Below are 15039 nucleotides of genomic sequence, written 5' to 3'. Positions count from 1 at the left end.
TTTTTTACTTGATTTGGAATTTGTTTAAAAATGCAATTTAGTTTTTTATTTGACAATAAATATATTTTTATTAAACAATAATTGTGTAGCATTAGAGAAGTAATAAAAAGGCAGTTGTTAATTTTAAGATGTTCCTCGTTACATCCCTGCGGTAGACCAATCACAGCAGAGTAGACTATCTGACTAATCCTTTGAGAGTCAGTCAAGAAGTTAGGTAATGATAACTGCATATTATTAGAAAATGAAAGTGTTTTTACGCTGTATATGTACGTAAACTTGTTGGTGGACACTACTTGAACTGAAGTAGGACCTTAAAAATCACAAAATATTTACTCTTTAAAATATTTTTATTGGATTGCTTCACTTTAATTTATAATATTATATACTTTTAACAATTGTTTTTTACAATACTAATGAGTTATATAATTTATATACTGTATATACTAACAATACTTTTTTTATTGCAGTACTGAAGTGAATTTGTGTACGAGGGACACATCAGAATGACGTTTTGGACCAGTGATGTGACTTCACAGCTGAAGGGTTAATATCATCCGTCCTGCATCAGTTTGTCAAAACATCTTTCACATGCTTCAGAAGAGCGTTCCCACCCGCAGCGTCCTCTCACATCTCCTCTGGATACAATCTCTGGATTGACCCCGTCTAAACATCCACGATACATCTTCACAGGACAGGGTTTCCATGTGTTGTCGTCCATCACTGGTCCAACTCAACAAGGACATGGAGCCCAACATGGAGTATATCGTCACACAGGTCACGCAGAAGGAAGTTGGACGTCGGTTTCAGGTTGGACCAGAAATCATTGAGTACATCCTGGACCGACACAAGTCGCATGATTTGGAACAGGATCAGACCATGTTGGACCGGATGGTGGACAGTCTGGCCACTTCGTGGGTCAACTCAAGCAATTTCAAGGTGAGATTCTATGCAGGAAAGAAACTGGAAGTATTTTGACACATTCGTTCTGGTTTGTGCTCAGACATAACGGAGAAGTATGATGATGATAAACAGTGATTGTGATCATTTGAGAAATGGTCATATTCTCTTATTCTGATGGATTCAACGACTCTCACCTCTCTCATCAGAGTCCAGAGTTTAATCTGAGCTGAAGTTGCTCTTTTTTCAAGCTGAAATTGTGAAAATGTTTCTGGTTTGAGTGTCTTATAAATTCACAGGCAGCGTTTTAGGGCGACAGGCAGTTTGTATTAAACCCAAAACATAATTTATGTCCGTAAAGTAAACATTTTATGTCTGTATTTGAGTGTTAAAGCCGGATTGCTGTCTAGACCTGATGGAGTTTTTTTTAAATCCTTTCCAGATATTTAGCTAGAAGAGACATTCGGCACTCTTGGATTTATGAAGTGTTGTTGTCATTCTCAGCACTGTGTGAATGTTTAGAACGTTCTCTAACATTTGTACTGCAGTGTTAAACATGTTATAAATGATTATACAGCATCTGTCATCGCAGCTGTTTGTTCTGATATTTGAGATGCAAAATTATACTTGTGACGTCTATAAGAAAACCAAACATACTGTAACTGTAAAGACACTTTTAAAACCACTAGAGTTTACGTTTTATTTGATATTTAAATAAATGACAGTTGTGAGACTGTTGAACGTGGATACGAGGGTGTTGCTACTTGCTATGTTATGGAAACTTTACATCCTTCAAGAAAACGTTTTCACCCTTAAAATCCCCGTGAACCGGAAGTTGCGATCTTTCTTGCTCCCGTTTTTTGATGAAATTCCTAGTGAAATGGAAACTCGAATGAGAAAAAAAGTGTGCGTGGCTTTTGTCATTCATTGCGATTTCATTGGATGCATAAAAACAGCCGTTGCATTTTGAAATGTCACTGGCAGCAGACTGACAGTAAAAGGGGAGGAGTTAAAGGATGCTCCGCCCAAGCCGTCTAACATGCATCATTAAAGATAGGGCTGCTTATTATTTAAAACGATTACTCACTAACTTCTAAACAACATAGAAAATAAAAAACTTAATAGTAAAGCTGAACCGCTGTAAAGGAAGACTGAGACTTTCATTGAGACTTTAAAGTGGGATGACCATACGTGCCCTTTTTACCGGACACGTCCTGGTCAGGATTTCAGGATTTTTGGGAGGTCGCCTTTGTCCACTGGACACGTCATTGAGGTTCTCACATTTCAGTCAAAAAACATTACAGAAATGAATGTCTTTTAAGACGTTTAATCAATAATCATTGTAGTCTCATTCTTACCTTGAAATGTAACGTTTGCCTGTCTGAAATAAAACACAACCTCTGGAGGATGCACCTAAAACTCTGGCCAGGACGTGTTCATTCGGTGATGTGCACATTTTATGCTAAGTGTGTGTTTTTTATACATCCCGATACGTGCAAAATAGTTGTTTACGAGGAAAATGGGCATTGACATGTCTGTACTCAGTTTTCAATACACATATCATAATTTATATTATAAAATACTAAGTTTCAATATGTTCACACTGTAGAAAATTGAAATACATTTCAGTGCCAAGTTTGTATTTGGTGAAAATGGGTGCATAAATTGTAGTTCTCCTCGACAAGCTGTAGGATTTGATTATTCGTGTATTTATTACTTAAGTGGTTTGTTCAGATGGTGTGATGTGAGCATCAGTTATGGTATAGTTATGTCTTGTCTATCTGTATGACGTGTTCAGCGAGTGTAACGGATTCCTCCCTCATTACCGTGATGCTCTTTCTGTTCTGCGTTGATCAAACAGTTATGGGGTTCATTGTGTTCATGAAATATTCAGTGTCTGTGTGTGTAGTGTGACAGAACTATCCCATCTAACAAAACAGAAACAAAAATCACAGAGATGTAAACAGTCCCAACATTGCATTATGGGATACAGTATTTTAGGCTTGTATACTACAGAAACACAACCTTCATGTGTGATATCAGCTGTGTATGAATTCACCCCCTATCTCCTATATAGTGCACTATATCAGGTGTCCGCCATTTTGTATTGTTGTCCGAATTCTGAGTAAACGACTCATTCCCTACGTTTGTTAACTGCTTTTTACCCACAATGCATTCTGATTTTGAGTGTATATCTGACGTACACTCGTATGTGAGCACAAGTGAGCAACGCAGGTTTTGGTTTTCGAGGCTGTTATGTTGTCAGAACAAGGTTCAGATTCAGATCAGTAAATCATCAGATGTTTTAATTGAATTGAAGGTGAGTTTAGAGTCGTGAGTAGGGCTGCAACTAACGATTATTTTAATAATCGATTAATCTGTAAATAATTTTTTCGATTAATCGATGAATCGGATAAAAACAAAAACCAAGAAAAACATTCATTTCCAACCCTTTATTCAAAAACAGAACTAAAATCTTTAGAAAGTGCACAAGCATGTTGCTCCTTGAACATCCCTGAGCTGTTATAAAAATAATAAAATCAAATAAAAATGGACTAACACAAAAAACATACACATGTATGCTTTACATCTGCCAAATATATAGACTTTTTTTAAATAAAAGTGCCACCTGAGCTGCCAGAACAATAAATAATTTATAAAAACTAAAGAACAATACAAATCAGAAAACTTAACAGGATTTGTTTGAATGTAAGAACTTGTTCTCTACACTACACTACACTACACTGCAGACAGACACTCGCAGATGCACACACTCGCAGACGCACACACTGACAAACACTGACACACACACACACACTCTCTCTCAAATTCACTTGAAGCTTATTCATTCAATTACTACAATCATTGTAGTAAGTGCAAGCTTCATTTATACACCACATTTTAACAAAGCTTAAGATGACCAAGAGCTATAAAAGAACTTTAAAATTAAATTAAAAAGTACAACACACACAAATGTATTTGTCAATAATAACCTATATGGGAGAAAGCACAGAATATACACTGCAAAAATTGCTTTTCTAACTTAGTAGTTTTGTCCTGTTGTCAGTCCAAATTAAAAAAAAAATCTTATATCAAGAAACATGTACTAGACACATGAAAAAGCATATGAAATTATGTCTTGTTTTCTGAAAAAACACCTCAAATTAAGTGATTGTTTGCTTAAAGCAAGAAAAATTATCCGCCGATGGGGTACAAAAATAATCTTAATGAGATCTAATTTCAAACAGAAGTTTTAAGCATCAATTAATTTTCTTGTCTAGTAATCTTGATTTAAGATTTTTTAGATATTTGGACTGGAAATTAGACAAAATTACTAAGGAAGTTTTGCAGTGTAGCTATACATGACAACAGATTGATAAATGAATGGTCCAAAAAAGGCGAGTGAATAAAAACGTGTCTTTAGTCTTACAATGCAAAGCGCAAAGTAACTACACCACCCCTGATTATACTGTTATTAACGAGCTAATGCTAACTTGTGATGCTTGTCAATCTGGATAACGAGTAAACATCCGCACCAGGGACATTACGTTCTTCACTTCGAAACGGAACAAAAGTAGGATTCTGTAGTGACTTAACCTGCTGTTGAACTCCTCATCACAGACTCAAACATGTTTGAGTTTCAGGTGCTGGATCATTGCCGCGTTGCTCCCGCCATGTCGCGTTTGCATGTTTTGTAGTTAACAGTTTTTCTGTTTATTTAGTGTGAAATGCTCCCGCACCTATGATGACTTGGGTCGCGCTGATTTCTCTGCCTCCGTCATGTATCTTTCCTCCGCTCGTTTTTTTATTTTTGCTCCGCCCTGTATATGAGGCGCCGAACTCTGCTAGCATCAGTGCGCGAGAGAGACCGAGTGTGTTTACTTCGCTCCGCGCTCAAATAAAGTTTTTTTTTAATAACCAAACGTCTCCGCATCGCGCGACACAACGAATCGATAATGAAATTCGTTGACAACTTTTTTACTAATCGATTTTTATCGATTTTATCGATTCGTTGTTGCAGCCCTAGTCGTGAGTCAGCGGGTCATGAACTAAACATCTGCCCTTAAACACAGATGCTCAGAGGATAAAAACATCATCTCAAGGTGATCTGTGTGCGCATTAACATGAGAATAAACACAAACCATGAACACAATATCTATACAGAATTACATCCAGGACAGGTTTGCTTCAGTGGTGTCTACTGTCTACACAAGATTTCACATTCTTGTTTTTCCATGGAGGGATATCTTGTGTGTGTGGGAGTGAGCTGACACTAAACATATCTGCAGAAATCTGGGCGATGATTCAAAGCATCCTGACTGACTGTACTCTCAGAATAACCACACTTCTGACCTGATGGTGATTATTTAATGGTTATGATGTGACTACAGGATAGAAACAGAAGAATCACATCTGTATCTGTTACTGTAGCCTGCTACCAGAACATTTCACCTTTACAGTTAATAATTTAGCAGATGCTTTTTTCCAAAGTGACATAACATATTTACATTTAAAACATTTGTTTTAACACTGTTTCATTGTAAAGGCATGCTGTCAGAGTTTGTGTATTGGTGCTTGTGTGAGGTGAGGTTGAGCTCGAGCATCGGTACTGATGAGAGAGAGATGTGATGAATTTTTAATAGACTGAGTCGGATACTGAGTTAATGTTCCTCTGACACAGATGAAGGTAATACAAGAGAAAATATACTACAAAAACACACAGAACATTAGCTGTGATGGAGAAGAGTGTCGTCTCCTTGTTCTTCATCTCTGGGGTCCTTTAATAAACGTACGACTGCTTAGAAACGCCTGAGCCGTCACAGCCAATCAGAAAGCTCGTCCCACAGACGGCCTGGAAACCCAGAGGAGTCCAGAGAGAGTGATCACCCCACTCTGTAATGAGGACAGTGAGGGGTCCCACTGCGACCCGGACCCGTCTTATTTTACCAGACAGACAGACAGACAGACAGACAGAGAGAGAGAGAGAGAGAGAGAGCGAGAGAGAGAGAGAGAGAGAGAGAGACAGACAGACAGACAGACAGACAGGGAGAGAGAGAGAGAGAGAGAAATTGATGAAGAAGCGGTGTTCATTAAATAATATAAGATGAAGTGATGATGATAATAAAGATAAATAAATATAAATGAGATAAATATTAATAAATACAAATGCTAGACGACTAACACTATTGAAGACATCTTATGTGACTATACATTTTTATTAAAATATTTCATGCAGATTAGCACTAACAGTGCTTTTCTAACATCACAAATCGTGCACATGTGCTTAGTTTCGTTTTTAAATCCACAAATCTTCTTTTGTAATGTTATCATGTTGTTCTTGTGTTCCATGTCTTACTGCAGTATTCTGTATTTTTTTTAGTTATTATGGCTTCAATCAAAACAAACCAACTACACTTTGATATTAATTGGAATGTAAAAAACATGATTTTTGTACATTTAAAAAAATGTAGTTGTCTCATTTCCAAACCAAACTCTTCATATATTAATATTTTACACACAACAAGCTTCATTGTATAATGCAGATGCTCCGTTCTGTCTGTGCATAGACGTAAAGTAAAAATTTACTTAATGTAATAAAAAATATCAGTTACAATAAACATTTTTCTTATGTTTTAATGTGTTGTGCAAATAACTTACAAATATAACATTGTTAAATGTATTCGATTGTGTGTTCAGATGTTCAGTTCAGATTGCGATAGCTGAAAGATACGCTAGAGGGCGCTAGTGAGGTGTTTTCATAAATGCCTTTCATACACTTTAGCGAGTGAACAGGTTCCAAAAATTGCACCATAGCCTGAACAAAAGAGTTCAGGTGATGCTGGTTGTGTTGGTTAGGTGTTAGCAGGACTGATCTCGCTACACGCTCATGGATCGGTCCATTCACCCCCAGACAAGGAAAGGTGGAGAAAGATGAACCGTCTCTGCCTTCACTAACTCACACTCACATTCACACAGATGGTAACTCTTCACTTTTAGAAAATACAGATTATAAGATGATTTCTGTTTTGCATGACTAGTTAACCATGTTTACTATTGAACATATCAGTGATTATTTTCCAGAAAAAGCTCTTCATTTTGTGAATAATTGTCAAGAAAACACAGAACCTGGCCATTACCCATAATCCTTTGCTGCTGGGATTTGCATTCTGTCTCTTCTCTGCAAAATACAAGTTTAGAGGACTGTTTTACTATTAAAATGTCACAATACATCTTTTTAAAATGTTTAATATAATTTTTGTAAAAATATAACATTTTAAATGTATTTTTTTGTGTTTTTAAGGTGGCTTTACTAGGGATGGATATAGTGTCTGCATTAATAACAAGATTACAGGACCGCTTCAAAACACTAATAGGAACAGGTAAAGTCTTTTTAATGACCGTTGGAATCATTTTCTAACACTCGCAAACTTTTCCTAACTTTAATGTAAAACATGTAAATAATATCTATTGTATGTATAGTTGCCATGTTTTTTTTTTGCGTTTTTTTTTGCGTTTGATGAATCATTTTCAATTGGTTGGTTGATTTTTAGAGCAATATTAATACATTTAAATTGCAGAAATGTTTTGTTTCGTTCAGTTCTTCCCAGTTTGATAGACCGTTTAGGTGACTCTAAAGATCAGGTGAGAGACCAAGCGCAGACGCTGCTGTTAAAAATAATGGACCAATGCGCCAATCCACAGGTAGAACATTTCCCTCATGCTTCATTTTTACACTTTCCCTTTAAAATTCTGCCCAAAACTGATGAATGAACTTTTGTTGACAGTATGTATGGGACCGAATGCTGGTGGGATTTAAACACAAAAACAGTCGGACCAGAGAAGCTGTTTGCTTTTGTCTTATTTCAACTCTTAATGTGTATGTACCATATATCAAATGCACAGAATATTTAATCCTAAACATTTTCAGAAATATTGACTCTCTCTCTCATGACTTGCAGATATGGAGCTCAAGGTTTAACTCTTAGCAAGATTGTTCCTCATATATGTCATCTGTTGGGAGACCCCACGAGTCAGGTGAGAGATCACGTGACTGTCCACATTTACAGTTGTGTTCTCTTCAGGAAGTGTGCGGGGTTGTAATGTTGTGGTCTCGGGCGCCATCTGCTGGTGAGACCAGAAACTGCGTCCAATGCCTTCATCACATGCTATCAGATGCTTTAACTTTAATTTATCGAAGTAAATGTATGTATATTATAATGACTCTTTGTGGTATCGTATATTTAGCTTTGGTCAAGGGACAGGTATACAAATTTGGGTAGTTGAAGAAATAAATCATGAACGTGTCCTGTGGAGTGACAACAAAATTTAGAAAGCAAACTGTTAATATTTAATTGTTGTTTACTATTAATATTTATATGTATCATATAAAATTACATAAGAGAGATTTATGTTTTATTGTTCGTATTATTTCTAAATTTTTGCCGTCACACCATATGAGAAATTTGCATGTAAGTCTGTCAAATACCCATTTCCTTCCATGAGATGCTGAGATGATTTAATTTCACAAGTTGACCAGTTTACTCTTCATGTGTCTGCCTTTAGGCACTGAATCATTATTTATGGTTTGGCTGTGTGCTGAACAATTGTTTAAGTCAATCGCTGAAATAGAAACGATTATCTGCAGGTTCGAGACGGTGCGATGAGTTGTCTGGTGGAGATTTACAGACATGTGGGAGAGAGAGTTCGCATGGATCTGGGGAAAAAGGGTCTTCCACAATCACGGTAAATACCTTATAACTTATAACTACTTATAACACATAATAACAAAGAATAGTTTTAATCAATCATTTAATCATTCATTTTAATCTGTTTAATCAATTATTAACACTATTTATGTATTAATAAACAGCTTAATATTTGAAAATGTTTTTATTAGTTTAATTGTTTAAAATTTTCAACGCTTTTAAAAATGTTCTGCGTCTGGTTGTTTCAGGTTGAATTTGATTTTCAGGAGATTTGATGAAGTTCAGAGGTCTGGGAATATGATTCCGTCTGCAGGTGAGAGAAATTCTTCATCTACGGTATATGATGTGTTTAGCGGGACTCTAATGAGCAGCTGTGGGCTGTAAATCGCTTATTGTTGCCATGGTAACAGATGAAAGTCAGTCTGCAGGTGGTGCATGAGGTTTTTAAGTTGTGTTTTTATTGCTGGTGGTGAGCTCATTGTTTTGTCACCGCCCCAGTTTCTGTGTGTGTGCGCGTTTGTGTGTGTTTGTGTGTGCACTGCCATGTGTATATCAGTGTGTGTGTGCGCTTCCGTGTGTATTTGTGTGCGTTTCTGTTTGTTTGTGCGTGCGTGCGTGCTTGTATCTGTGTGTGCGTGTCTGTGTATTTGTGTGCGCGCTTCTGAATTTATTTGTATGTGTGTTTGTGTGTCTACACATGTTTGTGTGTATTTGTATGTGCGTTTGTGTGTGTTTTATCTGTGTGTATTTGTGTGTGTGTTTGTTTGTGTGTATGTGTGTGTGTGTGCATGCGTTTCTGTGTGTTTGTATTTCCGCTTCTGTGTGTGTTTGTGTGTTTCTGTGTGTGTGCGCTTCTGTGGGTATTAGTGGGTGTGTTTGTTTGTGTGTATTTGTGCGCGTGTTTATGTGTGTATTTGTTTGTGTGTGCACTTCTTTGTGTGTGTGTGTGTGTGTTTGTTTGTGTGTATTTGTGCCTGTGTTTGTGTGTGTGCTTCTGTGTGTATGTGCTTGTCTGTGCGTTTCTGTGTGTTTGTGTGTGAGCTTCTGTGTGTATTTGTGTATGTGTTTTTGTGTGCGCTTCTTTGTGTATTTGTGTATGTGTTTGTGTGTGCGTTTCTGTGTGCGTGTGCGCTTGTGTGTATTTGTGCGTGTGCGCTTCTGTGTGTATTTGTGTGTGTGTGTGTTTGTTTGTCTGCGTGTGTTTTTTTATGTAATCGTGTGCGTGTTTGTGTGTTTGGTTTCATTGGCAGGTGAAATGTGAACACAACTCATACTCTCTCACCAGATTTCTCTTGTGTGTGATGTTTAATCACGTCTCAGTTCACACAGAGAAACTCATCACACCTGTACAGACACGTGCATTTAAACACAGATGCATTCTGCGTTGAGATCCTTTACACATTCTTTTGTGTAGAATTGTGTTATTTTGGTGGTGTGAGCTGTTTCTTTAAACGGCAGTGTGAGGTCAGTGTAGTGGGAGTATCTGCAGTGGAGTCGAGCAGATCTTCATCATGACAGCAGGAGACGGTAAGATCCGTGTAGACGTGTCTCCATGTGTTGAGCTGGAGCGCTGCAGGTGCATCTGTTTGTTATTAATCTGACTCAGCAGCCGGCGATCTCATTCCACGCCATTATTTGCACGTCATTGCTATGAATTTGTTTGTTTTTTTTGGTTTGGTTGATCCTGTGAATGTGAGATTGTAACCTGACGTAGACGTCTGAAGAGCTCTGCAGAATTAACATGAGGAATATTTGAACCACACGACTGAATTCTGTTTCCGATGGAGGATCAGTTTATCATCGGAAGTCATCAGGAAAATGTTAATTGCTCAGAGATTTCTCTTTCTTGCACCGGTGATTTGATGGAGTTCTCGGTTGTGTATCAGATTAGTCTCAGATGTTTCTTCTAAAATTTCTTATTGGAGAAATACAGAGAGAATCAAATGAGAGTGTGATTGTTGAGGTGTTAAATGAATGTAGATTGGAGAGAAATCTGAGTAAATGTGATGAGAAATGTTTGAGTGGATATTGAGATCTTCACTAATATTGACTTTTGATCGCAGACGAGACAAATCTGAGCTCAGTTTGACATTTGTGTGATTTCTGACTCTTACTCTGAATATCTGAGACACAGATGAGATGTAAAAAAGTTTTAATTTGCTCAACCAACAAATTGTATTTCTGTTTATTGGATTCAGGGGCCAGAAGACTCTCAGAACTTTACCATCAGAAGTTTGTCAGGACAGAGATGGAAACTAAAGAATGTTTGTGTGATGTTAAATGACAGTTTTAACATGATCTCTTGTGCTGATGTGAGACTAGGTGCCAGGCAGAGATTTAAAGAAGAGATTTGGTGTTTCCAGTGTCTTGTGAAAGCAACACACAAACACACGCACACACACACACACACAAACTAGCACACTTGCACGTACACACACGCACAGTTGCACACACATGAATGTACACATGAACACACAAACTTGCATGTATACACATGCAGGGATACACACATGCACGCACACACAAACACACGCACACACACAATTGAACGTACATATACAAACACTTGCACCTACACACACTTGCCCATACGCACATGCATGTACACACACCCACCCACTCACACACAAAAAACACACACACACACACACACACTTGCACGTACACACACGCACAGTTGCACACACATGAATGTACACATGAACACACAAACTTCCATGTACAAACACATTCAGGGACACACACCTGCCCGTACACACATGCACACACAAACACACACACACACACACTTGAACGTACATAAACAAACACTTGCACGTACAAACACATCCATGCACACACACACACACACACAGTTTCCCATACGCACATGCATGTACACACACCCACCCACACACAAACAAACACACACACACACTTGCACTTACACACACACGCACAGTTGCACACACATGAATGTACACACAAACTGGCATGTACACACACCTGCCCGTACACAAATGCACACATGCACACACACGCATACACTCTTACACACACTTGAACGTACACACAAACATACACACTTTCACATACACACACACACACACAAAGGCGCTGGATTGAAAATAGGCCATTTTAATATAGATAATTTTTATAGGGCATTTTTCCTCTGGTACTCATCTGTTTTAAAGTAGGTTATAATGAAATACAGTCAGATATTGTGTGTTTTTCTTTGAAGAAGGAGAGAAAACATAATTTTACCTTGTGATGTAACGCACAATAACATCTGCTAACCCCTTTAGAAACAAATGAGATGTTATTCTCATGGAGCCTTTCAACAGCATCTCACGCCAAGATCACTACTGATATGAGTTAGTCACATTAAACTTTTCCTTTCACAAGTTACATTTTCCACATTTTCTCTGTTAAAATATCACATGAAATTGACGGTCATTTCATTATTTATATTAAAGTCGAGAAGTTACATTGATTAACAGAAATCTTTTGATGAAGCATCTGCTCCAGGTGACGTGTGGTTTACAGTCGAGTTTAATTCTGCGTATGTGTAACTATATAATAATCCAGAGCGCTGTATTCACTTCATCTGTCAGTAGTATCCCCATCAGTTTTTCGTCAGGTCTCACTGAAATAGGCCGTTTTGATAAAACTCACCAAACACGTTTATCAGATGTTGTTAGCGTTCTGCTCTCTAGTGGTGAAAGATGGTACTGCTTGTCTTTAATGCTTCAAATATTGTGATGTGGATTTTACTACGAGTATTATGTTTTGACTCATAACATCCTCAAGTAATACAATTACTGTATCATTTAAAGGGGGCTGATGAAGGTTTCTGTAAGTGTGAGGTGATGACATCATCAGGCAGGATGTGATGACATCATCAATTGTGTGATTACAGCACAGTCATGGTCAGGAACTGATGGTTTGGATTGCACACGTTTAGTCAGCTGTTTGGATCACACACACAGCTGTCTCTTAAATTCTGTCTTAAGTTAAAAAAAAAAAAGTAATACATTCAGCAGATGATTTTTTCCAACGAGACGGACTGTTTTCAGGATATATATATATATATATATATGATCGGTGTTTGTGTTCCCTGAGAATTGAACCCATGACCTTGACGTCGCTGTGCTGTTCAGTTTTGAGCATGCTTCAGTATAAGTATGCAGTATGCAGCAGTATGCTTGTATCCATGAACAAGTGTGGCCCCTCCCCTGAGCTCTCCTCCAACCGGTGAGGTGTGGGGCGGGACTTAAACAGTGCTCAGTCACACACACACACAGAGGAGCAGGGAGGGGTCGCCGGGGGATGCTGTATCAGAATGAGGCAGCGTGGGAAAGCGTGAGGATATGTTGAGGAAGCTGGTGTGTCGCCGCATCTGTGCCTGTAAGAGTCTGACTTTACACCGCATGAACACAGAGAGAGAGACGAGATGAGGTGTGTGAGGTGAAGACGACAGCATGAGCAGGTCACGGGGGGATGTGAGCCGGCGGCACGGTGGTCTGGTGGTCAGCGGTCACACCGAGTGTTGTGTGTTTTGTTACTCAAAGAGAGATGTGATTTGTGTGTTTGTGAATGAGCGACTCGCGTGTCTTTCTGCACTGTGTGTGAAATCTTTGATTCAATGCTGCATGCAGGCGACTGCACGTGTGTGTGTGTGTGTGTGTGTGTGTGTGTGCACATGTATGGCAACCAAGTAGTAAAATCATCTACAGTCCCCTCGAAGGAAGAGCTTAAAGGGACAGATCATCTAAAAAAGAGTTCTGTGAATCTGTCTTTCTTCAGTGGAACACAAAAGAAGATATTTAGAGAAATGTGTCAGTGGTTTTGTGTTCATACAATGGAAGTCAATGGAGTTTGGTGTTGTGTGATTATCATCATTCTTCAAAATATCTTCTCTTGTGTTGTGATCTAGTAATACAGAACTCGTACAGGTTTGACGTGATGCACAGAATTGTCTGTTTTATTGTGTGAACTGTCCCTTTAAGATCTGGGTTAGTGTGTAATCTTGATTATATGAAACAGTGTAAGGTTTGGATGTGAGAGTGTGTTTGAAGGGTGATGGATTATGGGAGAGCGGTCATGATGACTGTGTGTGTGTGTGTGTATAAATAATTCAAAGCGATTGATCGCCGGTCTGGCAGACTTCAGGCCTGGTGTCTCACATGAGCCGCTCGGGGGGGAATCATCCGTCCACGCGGGGTTTCCTGAGCGATGTCACACGGATGAGAGGAGGGCGTCTCTTAAAGTGACACATGCGAAGAACAACACGTCTCATGTGCAGATAGCAGCGACTTCACTTTTAACAGATATTTCACCCAAACATGGAAAGTCAGAGAGTTCATCCAAAACTGAGAATCCCAACCCGTAGGAGTTCTGTATCAGGACACAAAAGAAGATATTTCGAAGAATGTCGACAATCAAACAACACTGAACTCTATTGACGTCCGTTGTATGAACACCTAACCACTGAGACATTTCTCAAAATATCTTCTGTCGTGTTCCTCTGAAGAAAGAGTCACACACAGAGAGAATAAATGATTTGAACTATCCCAAGATGCATCTGCATTTGTTTCTCTGTGATTGTTTACAGATAAAAACATTGACGATGATGAATCTGTGGAGGGAGGACGTTCCTCGTCTTCATCTAAAGGAGCGTCGTCGGTTCGCCGGACGGGATCCACGCGGCGGCCGAGCTCCGCCTCCAGCACTAAGAGCTCAGGTGAAGATCCGTCCATCAGTCTGCGTGTCTCTGATGGATTTGATGTTCTCTAACACGAGCCATTCTCTGGTGTTCAGGTAAAGAAGGTTCTGGCGCTGGAGCTGTTGATGAAGAAGATTTCCTCCGTGCCTTCGAGGACGTGCCTGCTGTACAGGTCATTCATGGTTTAGATTTTTATAAAGTGCACCTCTGATGGTTTTGACTAACCTCTCGTCCTGGCATGTTTTACTTTATCCTTCGTCGGGACGGGTCAGATTGAGTTCTGGATAGACATGGAGACACTACGTACATTTTGTCGGTTGTGATGTCATACAGTAGGATTTAGTTATTTGTTATTTATAACACAAGTTATTTGTAAAAACATGGGTTTCTAACTGGGGTCGGGGGGCATCCAGAAGATTCTAGGGGGTCCTCGGAATATCTCAGATTACTTCAAAGCGAAAACTTGAATAGTCTACTAAACTCTACTGTTTTAGTCAGAAGTGTTCATGTTTATCTCTTTCCAGAATTGTTTATTTTTTATCTTTACAGTGAATTTTTCTCGCTAGCATTTCTTTTATTTCATACACTGGGCTTTGAAAAGTCTTTCCAAGGATGTCATGAAAATTACGACAGTAAATATTCTGTTTAGATTTATAGATCCAACATTACTCTTATTTGAGACAATTATTTACAACATCACACTTATTATTTATTTGACACAGCTGAATGTTA

General features: G+C 38.6%; 1 protein-coding gene and 1 non-coding gene across 2 annotated transcripts in view; one reads left to right on the top strand and one right to left on the bottom strand.

Annotated features, from left to right (window-relative positions):
* Positions 1–15039, top strand: part of LOC130409963 (CLIP-associating protein 1) — a 38427-nt gene that overhangs the window by 2130 nt on the left and 21258 nt on the right. Inside the window, exons 2-10 of the mRNA XM_056734217.1 lie at positions 468–936; positions 7199–7277; positions 7496–7599; positions 7683–7774; positions 7857–7932; positions 8543–8640; positions 8852–8916; positions 14197–14325; positions 14403–14479. Coding sequence (XP_056590195.1) covers positions 703–936; positions 7199–7277; positions 7496–7599; positions 7683–7774; positions 7857–7932; positions 8543–8640; positions 8852–8916; positions 14197–14325; positions 14403–14479 — 954 coding nt within the window. The 5' untranslated portion in view covers positions 468–702. The remainder of the gene's footprint in view (positions 1–467; positions 937–7198; positions 7278–7495; positions 7600–7682; positions 7775–7856; positions 7933–8542; positions 8641–8851; positions 8917–14196; positions 14326–14402; positions 14480–15039) is intronic.
* LOC130410808 (U4atac minor spliceosomal RNA) lies at positions 6690–6819 on the bottom strand. The gene has a single exon (XR_008905043.1). It is a non-coding gene; the product is annotated as a U4atac minor spliceosomal RNA (small nuclear RNA).

The sequence above is a fragment of the Triplophysa dalaica genome, chromosome 21 (genome assembly GCF_015846415.1).
Source record: "Triplophysa dalaica isolate WHDGS20190420 chromosome 21, ASM1584641v1, whole genome shotgun sequence".
Lineage (NCBI taxonomy): Eukaryota > Metazoa > Chordata > Actinopteri > Cypriniformes > Nemacheilidae > Triplophysa > Triplophysa dalaica.
The sequence above is the reverse complement of the archived record's forward strand: the minus strand, read 5'-3'. Positions and strand labels throughout refer to the sequence as shown.